This window comes from Sinocyclocheilus grahami, unplaced genomic scaffold (genome assembly GCF_001515645.1).
Source record: "Sinocyclocheilus grahami isolate Dianchi unplaced genomic scaffold, SAMN03320097.WGS_v1.1 scaffold209.1, whole genome shotgun sequence".
Taxonomy (NCBI): Eukaryota; Metazoa; Chordata; class Actinopteri; order Cypriniformes; family Cyprinidae; genus Sinocyclocheilus; species Sinocyclocheilus grahami.
The window spans coordinates 19,718-32,695 of record NW_015505388.1 but is presented as its reverse complement, the minus strand read 5'-3'; the positions used below and the strand labels follow the sequence as shown (position 1 = coordinate 32,695).

General features: G+C 38.6%; 1 protein-coding gene across 1 annotated transcript in view; it reads right to left on the bottom strand.

Moving 5' to 3' along the window:
* LOC107595857 (neural cell adhesion molecule 2-like) overlaps window positions 1-12,978 on the bottom strand; it is a gene marked incomplete at its 5' end in the record, with an annotated part of 43,361 nt that overhangs the window by 14,106 nt on the left and 16,277 nt on the right. The window contains 3 exons of the mRNA XM_016286446.1: window positions 3,700-3,821; window positions 3,993-4,112; window positions 5,960-6,133. Coding sequence (XP_016141932.1) covers window positions 3,700-3,821; window positions 3,993-4,112; window positions 5,960-6,133 — 416 coding nt within the window. The remainder of the gene's footprint in view (window positions 1-3,699; window positions 3,822-3,992; window positions 4,113-5,959; window positions 6,134-12,978) is intronic.

Below are 12,978 nucleotides of genomic sequence, written 5' to 3'. Positions count from 1 at the left end.
AACATTAAGTATAATTGGTTTTTACCCTCATCCTAACACAACATTTCCTGTACAGCCGTTTGCACATTATAGCTTGTAGAACTTAACCGAGATTGAGGTACAATGCACATCAATGGACATTTTTATTTTTCTGAATTACGTAAGAGTAACTGTAGGTATTAAATGTAAAATAATAAACACAATAATAATGAACAAAAACAAAACATAAATATTTTAAAATCAGCATAATAAAAAAAAAAAAGATTAATGAGTGAGACCCTTTTTCTTATTTACCCTTTAAGAAGTGAAAGGAAACAGACTGCATTTGTTTTGCATATTTAGAATAAAAATGATAATGGGTCTCATTCACTATACACAAATTTGCATGTGAAAAATCACCAAAAACTTGTGTACTAAAATGTATAAAATTTTTTTAGGAACAACTGAAAGCACACATACACGAAACCCACAATTGTATTAAGATAAAAATTATATTTATTCTTAACATGATTAGAATTTTAGATATTATATATAATTGAGAGTTAAGATAAAATCAATATTTCATATTAACATGATATAATAATTTTTTATATAGTTAAGATTAAATTTATATTTCATCTTAAACATATTTCATCATATGCAGTGAATCATATATGCATATGTACAGCTGGCTAATGTAATCTGGGCCTATATTAAAAGTATTCGTGTTTGAACTGGTTTTGAGACTGACACACTTGGCAGCGCATCAAAGACAAGAGTACAGTGTCTTTAGAGATCATGTTAACACTTTACAATAAGCTTCATTAGTTAACATGAACTAAGAATGAATTATACTTCTACAGCATTTATTAATCTTAGTTAACGTTAATGTTTTCAACATTTACTAATGCATTATTAAAATCAAAAGTTGTGCTTGTTAACATTAGTTATTGTGAATTAATACGAGCTAACAATGAATGACTATTTTCATGAACTAACATTAACAAAGATTAATAAATACTGTAATAAATGTTTTGTTTATTGTTTGGTCATGTTAGTGTAGCGTCTGGACCAATCAAACACACAATATATATTTTGTTAGCTATATTTAACAAATACATGTGTGTGTGTGTGTGTGTATGTGTATGTTAGACCAGTTTATGTGTTTATGTAGTTAATAAAACCTTACTTGTATCACACTTGACGTGGTTCATTGTTTGCTTATAACTGGAGTCACTTAATCATGCAGATTTATGCTACAAGCTTTTGTAGAATTGTACAGTAAGAAAGTTATTTCCCTTAACCAGGAAATTAACGTTCTTAGAATTGACAAGACAGTTGACCCTGAGAGGTCAGCTAAATATCTACAGCGGATCTAAAATATTCATAATTAATTATAACTAATTATGGTTAATTATTCATATTTCCCATGAGCTGATTCGTTACATTAGTTAATACATTAACAAACATGAACTAATGGAACCTTATTGTAAAGTGTTACTGAGATCATTATATGTTTGAGAGTGATGAAAGGCTGTAAAGGAAAAGTTGTGCAGAAAGCCTTTAAATGGAGATGATTTGGACATGTTTTATGCAAATGACTAAAATGTGACATGCGGTTGTTTATTTAATTTAATAATCCAAATTCATTAACATCAGAACGAGGTTAAGAACAAATTAATGTGCGTACGCACATGCTGTGAATTAGGTGGACATTTTTTATGAGTTCTTCTGTGTGTTCAAATATGAAATAATCCACACAATTATTAGTAAATGAGAGCCATTATTTGCTTTATTTCACAATTTAGGATATCACTGATTGTCCCAAGAGGGAGGTTTGTCAGATGTATGAAAAACTTGATTTCCCCACATAAACATACCTCTCTCTTTTCCACACACCACTTCCATAGAACACTTCAATGCCATCATACTTGATGCACAACAGTTCAGCCAATCAAAAGCCCCCAAAACAGCAGAATACATTTGTGCAATAATTACTGAAGCATGTTTTTATCCATACTGCTGTGCGTACTCATGCTTAAACAAAGGGCATGGGCTCAAACAAAAAGATGTGTTTTTATTGCTCATTACTGAAACCATCGCCCACTTGTCTCTAAGTGTTTACTGGAATAACATCCTCTGCATTCCAGCAAAGTCTCACACTTTACACTTACAAACAAAAAAACACATGATCCCGTTTAGTGCTGCTTTTCTCCAGCTAGTTAAAGACCAAATACATTACAATTTGTAAAATGCCGTTCTGCTAAACAGCCAAACAATGCCCCAACAAGTCAAAGTCATGATAAAAAAGTGTGGATAGCCCATAGATGACATAAGCTAAATGAATAAATCAATGTGGTTGTAAAGGGATAATTGTTCAGTAATCACATTGTCACAACAAATTTAGTTAATCCATGCACCACAAAAAAGTCACACTGGGTACGTTTAGTATTAGAGCATACTGTAATGCCTTGATTATGTTGGGATCAATTTGACAGCTGGTTCATTTTCCAACTGCGGTGGCATTTGCCTTTAAAAAATTGGTCACTTTATTTTAAGGTTCTATTCTCGCTATTAACAAACCATTAACTATGACTTTTGCCTCAAACTCCTAATATGCTGCTTATTAATAGTTAGTAAGGTAGTTGTTAAGTTTGGGTAGGATTGGGGATATAGAATATGGTAATGTAGAATGCTTTATAAGTACTAATAAACAACCAATATGTTAATAATAGGCATGCTAATAAGCAACTAGCTGATAGTGAGAATTGGTCCATATACTAAAGTGTTACCAAAAAATTCAATTACAAATTACATTAAGCATAGAGTGCTGTTTAATTAATAAATATTCCTTCTCATTTTAATTAAAGGTAAACAATAACTTGTTTTTGTTCAGAATTTCACCAGCATCACCTGATTTGAAGGTGGAGGATGATATGATCACAAAAGCTAGCATTCTTAACACTTAAATACCATTTTTTAAAAGGACTAATATCTATTTCTGTCACATTAAGCCTCTGCGGCTCCCTCCGATCACCACCAGAGGGAACCGTTAAGAACCGTAACTGTTCTTAAGGACTTCATTTCCCATCATCCCATGCCTGAGACTGATTACCTGCACAGGTGCTTATCATTATCATGACTATTTAAGCAGTGCCTACCTTACCCTCATTGCGAAGTTTTGTTTTTGCTATTGCTGACATTTCTGAGCGTTTATACCTTGTTTGATTACCTGTTGTCTACCTGAATTGTCTAGACCCGTCTGATCGTTCGCTGCCTGCCTCTTTGACCTTGCACTGTTACTGGATTTACTCTCTTCTCTGTCTGCCGCCTGCCTCGACCCTTTGCATGGACTCAGGTTATGATTCTGCCTTGCCTACGTTACCTCTGTATACTGTTGATTGAACTTTGCCTGTCTGATTGTTAATAAAGCTGCACATGGATCCCAACGTCACTGAATCCTCATTACAATTAGATTATTGGCATAAAACTGTAATTCTGACCATACGAAATTCAGTGCTGAATAAAAGTATTCATTTCTTATTAATTTCTTCTCTTACTCAGCCTTTTGAATGGTAGTGTATGTAAATGTTATCAAGGTTTGATGAATCCTCTAAAACAAGGTAAAAACAACATCAGAAGAGAGGCGTTTATGTGCATAAACATTTATACAGCACTACAGCAAGGTTTCCCTTGTGAGACTGCACTGATTAATAGAGGCTTTAAGAGCAGCTCACTTACTGTTTTGTATTTGACAATATATTCCAGGATGGGCATTCCTCCATCATCCTGCTTGACCAGCCCCAGTCGGTATGCCTTCCCCACCCCTCGCTGACCCTGAACTGAAGGGGGACTCGGCTCTCCTGAATATCGAAAAAAAGACACAATAATGTGTGAATGGTCCACATTCATATACATAACTGGTTATAATTGAACTCAATGGTTAGCAGCAACATACTACTGCAATAACGTAACGACTGAAGGTTGTTTGTCCAAATCTTCAGCATTTAAGTGTCAAAGCAGAGGGCACTCACGTATGGGCAGAGTTTGAAAGCTCTCGGTGCGGCTGAACTCCCCTTGACCTTTTCCGTTCACCGCAGCTACTCTCACCTCATAGGTAGTGTTGGGCTCAAGGTTAGTGAGCAACACTATTGCTGTGGGAGAGAAAGAGAGAAGAAGATGGAAATGATTCTAACAAACATACTAAGTCCCAACTGGTCTCCTAATCCATGTACATGGTTTCAAAAGACTGCTTTCTCCAATCCTGCCCTTGGAAAACAGGCCTTTTCAGAATTATGTATATTAGCTCAGAGTCCTTGAAGTAGCCTAATTTGCTTATTTGATCATCTAATGTGTTCTCAAAGTTCCTGCATGCCCATTTTGGTGTTGTGGGTAAAGAAAAATCAATTTAAGCACTGTAAGTTCAGGTTGGACTGGAGTTGTATCTCCCACAGCTCTTCTCACTCTTGTAGTTTGGCCTTTGAAGCCAAACTACAAGTATGGACCGAAAGTTTGGGCAATTCTTAGTAATGTGGTTTGTGTGTGTGTGTGAATATAGTGAGAATGATGGCTGAAGGATTCAGCCTGAAGTCAAGCTGATATAAATCAGCATAGAAATATAATGAAAGTCTTTTTGTGTGCTTTGTTCCTGCATAAGATCTGAAATGAACTACAAATGGCACTGCAGTCAAAGGCACCATATTTGATTTGAGATATACAGTTGAGGAGAAACTTTCACACACTGATATCCATGTGACTGCATAACACTTAGAATGCAGCACACAAGTTGTATGGACTATATATATATATATATATATATTTTCAGGGTCAATTCAGAGGTGGTTCAGTTACATGTGTTTTTCACATACAGGTGTTACATCAAATAGAGGCAGTGTTTGCAGATTCCACTTCTTTTGGCTTTGGTGTGTAAGAAAACACTGGATTGCAGAGGAATAAATAGACACTCTCACAGAAGGTCTGAGGTCAGTCAGTTCCTCAAGGCAGAGAACTTTCAACACGTTCAAACACCAAAAAAAAAAAAATAATAAAATAACATTTTTGTAGTAGCTGGAAAATTGTTTTATTTATTCTAATGTGTTTTAAATGCATTATTTTAAATTGTATGTATTTACTGAATGTGTGTATATATATATATATATATATATATATATATATATATATAGTTTGATAGCCCAAATGCCCTTTCACTTTCATTATATGGAAGACAGTAGAAATGATACTTAAAAAATACATTTTTGTGAACTAAGGATGAAAGCAAATAATATATTTAATTTTTGGGTGAAATATTTCTTAAAATTGTTTATGAAAATAAGAAATGAAAACTATACATGTTAAATAGACATTAAATAATCAGCAATCAATTGTGTTGAAAATGTGAGCAACACTGATTTTGAGCGACTGATTTATTTACTCCTCAAAGACTACCATTCAAAAGTTTGCAGTTGGTAATATTTTTTTTAAATGTTTTTGAGTTTCTTATGCTCACCAAGGCGTCCTTTTTAAATACAGTAAAAACAGTAAAATTGTGTAATATTATTACAATTTAAAATAACGGTTGTCTATTTGAATACATTTTAAAATGTAATTTATTCTGAGATGGTGAAGCTGAATTTTCAGCAGCCATTACTCCTGTCTTCAATGTCACATGATACTTCAGAAATCATTTGGTGCTCAAGAAACATTTCTTATTACCGTCAATGTTGAAAACAATTGTTGTTTAATATTTTTGTGGCAACCATGAAGGGATTCTTTTATGAATAGAAAGTTCAAAAGAACAGCATTTATTTGAAATATAAATATTTTGTATTGTCAGTTTTGATCAATTTATTGCATCCTTGCAGAATGCAAGTATTTACTTCTCTCTTTCAAAAAAGAGAGAGCTAATCAGCTGTAAGTGGAAACTATTTATTCTTCTATGATTTGTTTGGTGGTTTAACACAGACATTGATCAAAAATGGTGGTGGACAACCTTTGTACTTACTCTGTGTCCCTTGTGATTTCACATTCTTCCAGTCTTGTGAGCTGATGTCTTTGTATTTGACCAGGTAGTGACTGATGGGTACACCGCCATGGGAGTCTGGCTTCGTGAAGGTAACTGTGGCCACGCGCTGTACCACAGAGCCCAGCCGAACAGAGTAAGGGTTTGAAGGAACATCTGTGACAGAGAAATTATGGGTCAGGGGAAGAGAGACTAACAAACGATTCCATTTATGTGGTGAGGCCACAGTTTCTGAGAGCATCAAAGGATCTGGTTGTGTGTCTTTCTGTGGGGAAGAAAACAGAGTTATAGAGTTGCTTTATAGGGCCTTATAACCCAAGCTCTCTCAGCATGAGACATTTAAGACCACAAGCACAGTCAGCTAGAAATTACTGCACAGTATCTTATGAAAAATAAATGTCAAATGAAGATTGAAAGTTAAGTAAATTAAATCATAAAAATAAAATTGTTCAAACAGAGTGAGTTACAGTGATTTAACTATAATTAAAGAGTATTCCTACAGCTTAAAATCTGTGGTAAAGTCATGGTAACAGTCTCTCATGGCTAATAGCTTTTTTATTTATTTATTTATAACAGCTAAATGTTAAAGACACCAGTGTTTAAAATGGGATTAAATAATAAAAAAAAAATCCCAATTAAATAAATAGATAATTAAGTAATTAACTACATAATGCAAATATACAAATTTTTTCCAATTAGAACTTTGGAACTAGCAAGCCTAAAATAATGAGAAAAATAATTTTTTCATTTTATGAATTTGCTTCATAAAAATGTATATTACTGTTGCTGATTTCAGTTTAATTCACTGGGTCACCTACTTTTGTGGAACTGTACCAGAATGGTCAATATAGCAGTATTTTGACTTAAGTTTAATTGGTCCACCTCACAAGGCTTGAAAACATATTAATATTTTCAGCTGACTGCTGGGAAAAAGCTTAAATCCATTCAAATAATGGTTTTAAACATGATAAAATGTGTAAAACACAGAGCTGAAAACTTTATCAAATTAGCCAAAATCTGATAGATGAAAGTACAAGGTGTGTGGGATACACACAATTTTATGAATGACATCTATTTGAACTGTATTTCTTCAGAAGCAGAGTCAGTGTAGGCTTAATCCTAACAGGAGCACCAAATATTAGCTCATAGTCATCAGGTAGCACAAACCGTGATGTTGCCAATCTGATACAAAATCATGTTGTACCCTGCCTAAACCTCTCCTGCATGTCCTTTACAGTAGGTGGCATGGCATAGTTTCAGCATTCTTAGCCATCTTTCATGCTTGTTTTTTTCTTGCCCTGCCAAGCCAGAAAACATAAACTGCTCTGAATAACAAGTATCTGAGAATGGGAGAGCCGAGACCGATGATGGAGAGATGAATAGTAAATGAAACACGGAGAGGCAGCAGGAAGAGAGAGAGAGAAACAAATTCAGTATGCGTAATAGAGAATCATGGAGAGGAAGTGCCAGTGAGAGAGACAGTAGGACAGAGTGAGACGTATGGAAGATGACGCTAAGATGGACAGAAAAGAGAACTCATGCCACAGAATCCACTTTGCCTGTCTGCTAGTATGAGGTATAAAAGAGGTTGCAACAAAGACAAGCACATACACAGTGAAGACTCACACATAGTCCTACGTACGTATATTCCCAATGTAAGATACCCCCAGTCTGATGAATTTTCTGGCTTACGATTCAAGCAATGGATCATTGATGACAAAAGCAACCTGTTTTTGCGGCATGGTCTGCAAGAATCTAAAGGGTCTGAAGATCCACCAGACCAAGATGGGGTGCACAAGGAAAAGGCAAGTTAAACAATGCACAGAATCAGTGCCTAGCACTGTACCTGGTGAGACGGAGAAGGAGCACGACCCAGAGTCAACCCAAAGTGTCCAGAACCTCCAAACTCCACCTGCTGTACACTCTTAAAAATAAAGGTGCTTCACGATGCTATAGAAGAACCTTTTTGTCTAAATGGTTCCATAAAGAACCTTTAACATCTGAAGAACCTTTCTGTTTCACAAAAGGTTCTTTGTGGCGAAAAAAGGTTCTTCAGATTATAAAAAGGTAAGAAAGAAATGGTTCTTTAAAGAACCTTTGACTGAATTGTTCTTTGTGGAACCAAAAATGGTTCTTCTATGGCATCGCTTGAAGAACCTTTTGAAGCACCTTTATTTTTAAGAGTGTACCTAGCAAACCACCAGAACTTCGCCGGGTCTTATGGCCTACTGCAAACAAGGGGGCTGAGTGGCGCCAGTTTGATGAGGTTGTAGACATTGCCCTCGAAGTTTCATCAAAGGGGAAGGTGAATCAGCGACTCCAGTTGATGTGGACTTTGATCATTACCATCGGCACTGAGCAATTTGGCACTAAACATCAAAAAGTCAGGACCACACCAATGACTGAATCGGCGTGAGATCAAGATCAATCAGCTTCAGGAAAGACCTGAAGTCCCTAAAATACCAGTCCAGAAAAGCGAGGGAGGACCGGCCCTGATGGAGCTCCAGAACCATCACAAGGCAGAAGCTCATCTCTCTCCGGTGTGCTGAGTGGCACAGAAGAAGGGGCAGAGAAAGGGCTGGCAAACAAACTGCCTTCATAGTGAATCCCTTTGGATTCACGAAATGGCTGCTAGGGCAGAAGAGCATTGGAACCCTGATTTGTCTAGTAGAAGAAATTAACCAACACCTCAGCAAAACTTACAGCGACAAAAGGCAGGAGAAAGATCTCAGGAGCAGAAGTCAGGAGCACAATTAGAACTGCGTGAGCCAGTGCAGCCCCGGGGCTGAGTGGAGTGCCATACAAAGTCTACAAACATTGCCCAAGACTCCTGGAGAGGTTGTGGAAATTTCTCAGAATAGTAGCCAAACAGTGGTGACATGCAGAAGGTGTCTGGATAACAAAGGAGGAGAATGCGAATGACATCACACAGTTCTGTACCATCTCTCTGTTAAGTGTGGAAGGAAAGGTCTTTTTCAAGATACTTGCTAACTGACTGATGGAAGACCTCCTAAGGAATTTCTATATTGACACCACGGTGCAGAAGGGAGGAGTTAAAGGGATGTCAGGCTGTGTCACCCAGTTAATCCGTGAGGCAAGGGAAAACCGAGAAGATCTGTCAGTCATTTGGCTTGATCTGGCTAATGTTCCACATACAGTTGTAACAACAGCTCTGGCCATTTATTACATCCCAGAGAAGAACCAAGTGCTCATACGAGACTATTACAGCAACTTCAGCTTGAGATTTACCTCTGGGACAACAACTTCAGTATGGCATCGCCTAGAGAATTGCATCATTACTGGGTGCATTATATCAGTGACGTTGTTCGCCCTGGCAATGAACATGATTATCAAGGCAGTTGAAGTGGAATGCAGGGGCCCCCTATCCAGATCCGGCATTCGCCAACCTCCCATTCAAGCTTGTATAGACAGTCTGACTGTCACATCAACATCAGTGGCAGGATGTCACTGGCTTCTACAAGGACTAGAGAGACTCTTTACATGGGCGAGGATGGTCTTCAAAAAAGCCAAATCCAGGTCCTGAGGAAGGGAAAAGTGGAGGACAAGTACCTCTTCCGCCTGGCAGGAGCCTTAATCCCATCAGTGTCTGTGAAGCCTGTAAAGAGCCTGGGGAAGATTTTTCGACATCACCCTGAAAGACACAGCAGGAAAAAAGCCTGAGTAGCATTGCTCATTATGGGCATACCAATAAGCCGCAACTTCTCTTCACCAGCCTGACTGAGGAGTTTAATGTCACAAGAACCAGGATGGTGCTTCTGTATAGATATTCCTCTGATCGCAGAGTCTCCACTGTAGGCATCACAGTCAGAACGGGAAGGAAGTGGAGGGCACGGGAGGCTGTCGAAAGGGCAGAAGCAATGCTGAGGCATAATATTTTGGTAGGCTCTGTCGTAGTCGAAACAGCGGGACTTGGTAGCTACCCAACACCTCACTACGACAAGGCTCAGAGTAAAGAGAGATGTCAGCTGATCCAGGGAGAGATCCATGCGGAGGTGGAGGAGGAGTGCCGTAGCAGGTCAGTGGCTATGCGCAAACAAGGAGCTTGGACTAATTGGGAGATTGCATCAGCCTGGAAGACCACTTAGAGAGAGCTTTGGAAGTCTGAACCAGGCTGTGGATCAAAAGGGGAGACCTGTGGTGTAGTGCGCTGCTTGCACACAAACCAGGGACTGATGGTTGGGTCGCCTAGGTGAGGGAGTCTGATAACCAAAGACCCGAAACACCCTATGAACCTGGATTCATCACGAAGGATGTGTCCAAGCAGCACCATCTAGATGTAGATTCTTCAAACACATTTATACATGTGTTTTTATTGTGTTATACACTTCAAGACACAAACAATATAGTAGACAACAATCCATCAGAGTGATCTGCATTATATTTGAAGCCTGCTGCCATAAGCTCTTCACAGCTTGATTAACCTCAAACATGTTATTGCTAGCCGTTTGAAAGCTAAGCGTGTTTAATTCCAGCACTGCCACGGTGTTCAGCCTGATAAAAAAGTCATTATTATCTGCTGAGGAGCACTGTGAGTTGATTATATGTATATGGACAGGCTTTGACAAGAGTGAGTCTGGTTGGGATTGCTAATTTACCTAAAATCCATTCAAGCCTTAAAGTGCCCCTATTATGGATTTTTGAAAATTACCTTTCATGAAGTGTGTAACACAGCTCTAAGTGAATAAAAACATTCACAAGTTTTAAACAAGTTTTAAATCTAAAAATGCACCGTGTATGGAGGAGAAAATGTTGGGAGTTTTTAAACATACCCTCTCTTGAACCGTCGTACACAGACAGAGTACGCAAGCACCTCGCTGAGCTAGACAAGATGAGCATTTGTGGTTAAAAAGTATATAAATATTATTTTTTTTAAGAAAATGACCGATCATTTTGCTAGATAAGACCCTTATTCCTCGGCTGGGATCATGTAGCATTTTTAACCTTCAATCTGTTTTGCACCACTGAAGTCCACTTAATGAAGAAAAATACTGGAATGTTTTCCTCAAAAACCTTAAATTCTTTGCGATCTTGGATGACATGGGGGTGAGTAAATTATCAGGAAATTTTTATTCTGAAAGTGGAGTAATTCTTTTAAAAACTGTTGCTGTCATGTACTCAGTACTGTAGCATGCAAAATATGTATTTAGTTGTGTGTGTTGTGTTCGCTCGGCGCAGCTTGTAGGGCTCCGTCTAACTGGCTAACAGCAATATCTGTTCTAGAAATGTGTAGATGAATAGTGAATTTTTGTCGTTGTTATTACTTGGAGTTCTGATAAAGAATAGAGCAATATGTTAGTGTACAAACTGCAGTGCTTTATCAATACGTTTCTGCATTGGGCTAACGCATTTACCATGGCTGTTTGGGTGTTTACCACTGAGCTGTGGGCTAAGTCAGGGGTTTTCAACCTGTGGGGCGCGCGGGGGGGCCAGCACCTGTCAAGGGGGGTGCGAGCATCGGTTAATTCAGAGACGTTCCCTTGAGAATTTATGAATATGAGTTAACAAATCTTTAGCCATCCACTAGGGGGCAATCTGACGCCCACTGCTAGTCGAAAGATAGAGCATAGTTGGCTCGAGTATCAGTCACGCTCAGTGTTGCCAAGTCCGCGGTTTTTGGATGCTGGGGGGCGCGAGTGAAATTAGACAGACTTGGGGGTCCCATCCAAAACTCATGCCATTGGTTGAGCTGGAAATTGGTATTTTGGTAGTTCACAGTTTGAATGGTTAGCATTTAAATTACACTATCTGGGCCCATAAAGCCTATTTTTCCATTGACAGACAATCAAAATCAGCTATGTATTCTATTAAAGGGGTCCTATTATGCTTTTTCACTTTTTAAATTTTAGTCAGTGTGTAGTGTGTATGTTTGGGCATAAAAAAGATCTAGAAAGTTAAAAATCTCAAAGTCCACTCCAAAGGGAAATCAATTCAATCAAATCAATAAAAAAATAAATTTTCAAGAACTACAGCAAACGGCTCGTTTGGACTACAGCGTTTGGTTTCCGGGCTTTATGATATCACAAAGCGGCTCATTAGAATTTCATTATAAAGAATTCCCGCCTACAGAAATTCGAATGGTTGGGGGGTGGGGAGGAGCGAGGTCGTGGTTAGAACGCTTGGTTGAGTGAGCGCATGAGACGAGACAACGAAGAAGAAGAGCTGTTGCACAGTTAGTGCCTCAGAGGAAACCAAGAAGAAGAGCTGCTGTGCTGTAGCCTCAAATTTCTGGCATGTCTAGAACAGCGGTTCTCATTTCCAGTCCTCGCGTACCCCCGCTCTGCACATTTTGTATGTTTCTCTTATTGCTTCATACGTTTGCTATATTTGACTGTAAGTGCCCTGCGAAGTGGACATTACCGGATATTCCGCCATGATTCCAGTTTTAAAGGGAGCGTATATGTTCCATACAAAGGGCATTTAAGTGTGCGAGACATGAATTTAAATTGTATTTATTTACAGAGGTATATTACGTCCCACTTCACGCTTCTCTAGTAAGTTTCATTTGTGTGTGAAGACGCTGCAGGCAGCGGCGCAGCGCAAATCTGTAAATTAATATTCCGAAGTGAAGTAAACTTCAATGGCTTTCCCCTGCTCAGGGAGTAGGGAGCAATGGACACTGTGTAGGGAGCATGTCAATCGGAACACAGTTCATGCACGGAGCTCACTTCTAACGAGATGATGATCTGAATCAGGTGTGTTAACAAAGAGAGACGTGCAAAACATGCAGAGCGGGGGTACCCGAGGACTGGGATTGAGAACTGCTGGTCTAGAACAATTCTTACAAATATAACACAACATAGCTGGGTGCCGCGGACAGACGCCGAACGGCGCTGCCGGTGTGCCTACACTCATACAAAATAATGTGTTCGAATTTTAAAGCCGTGGTCGCGACGCTGCGCTGCTCGTCCGGTGTGCGACCGCCTGAAACGCTGTTTTTTTTTTCACTTCCGAAAGCGGATGATGTCAGGAAACAGTGGTTG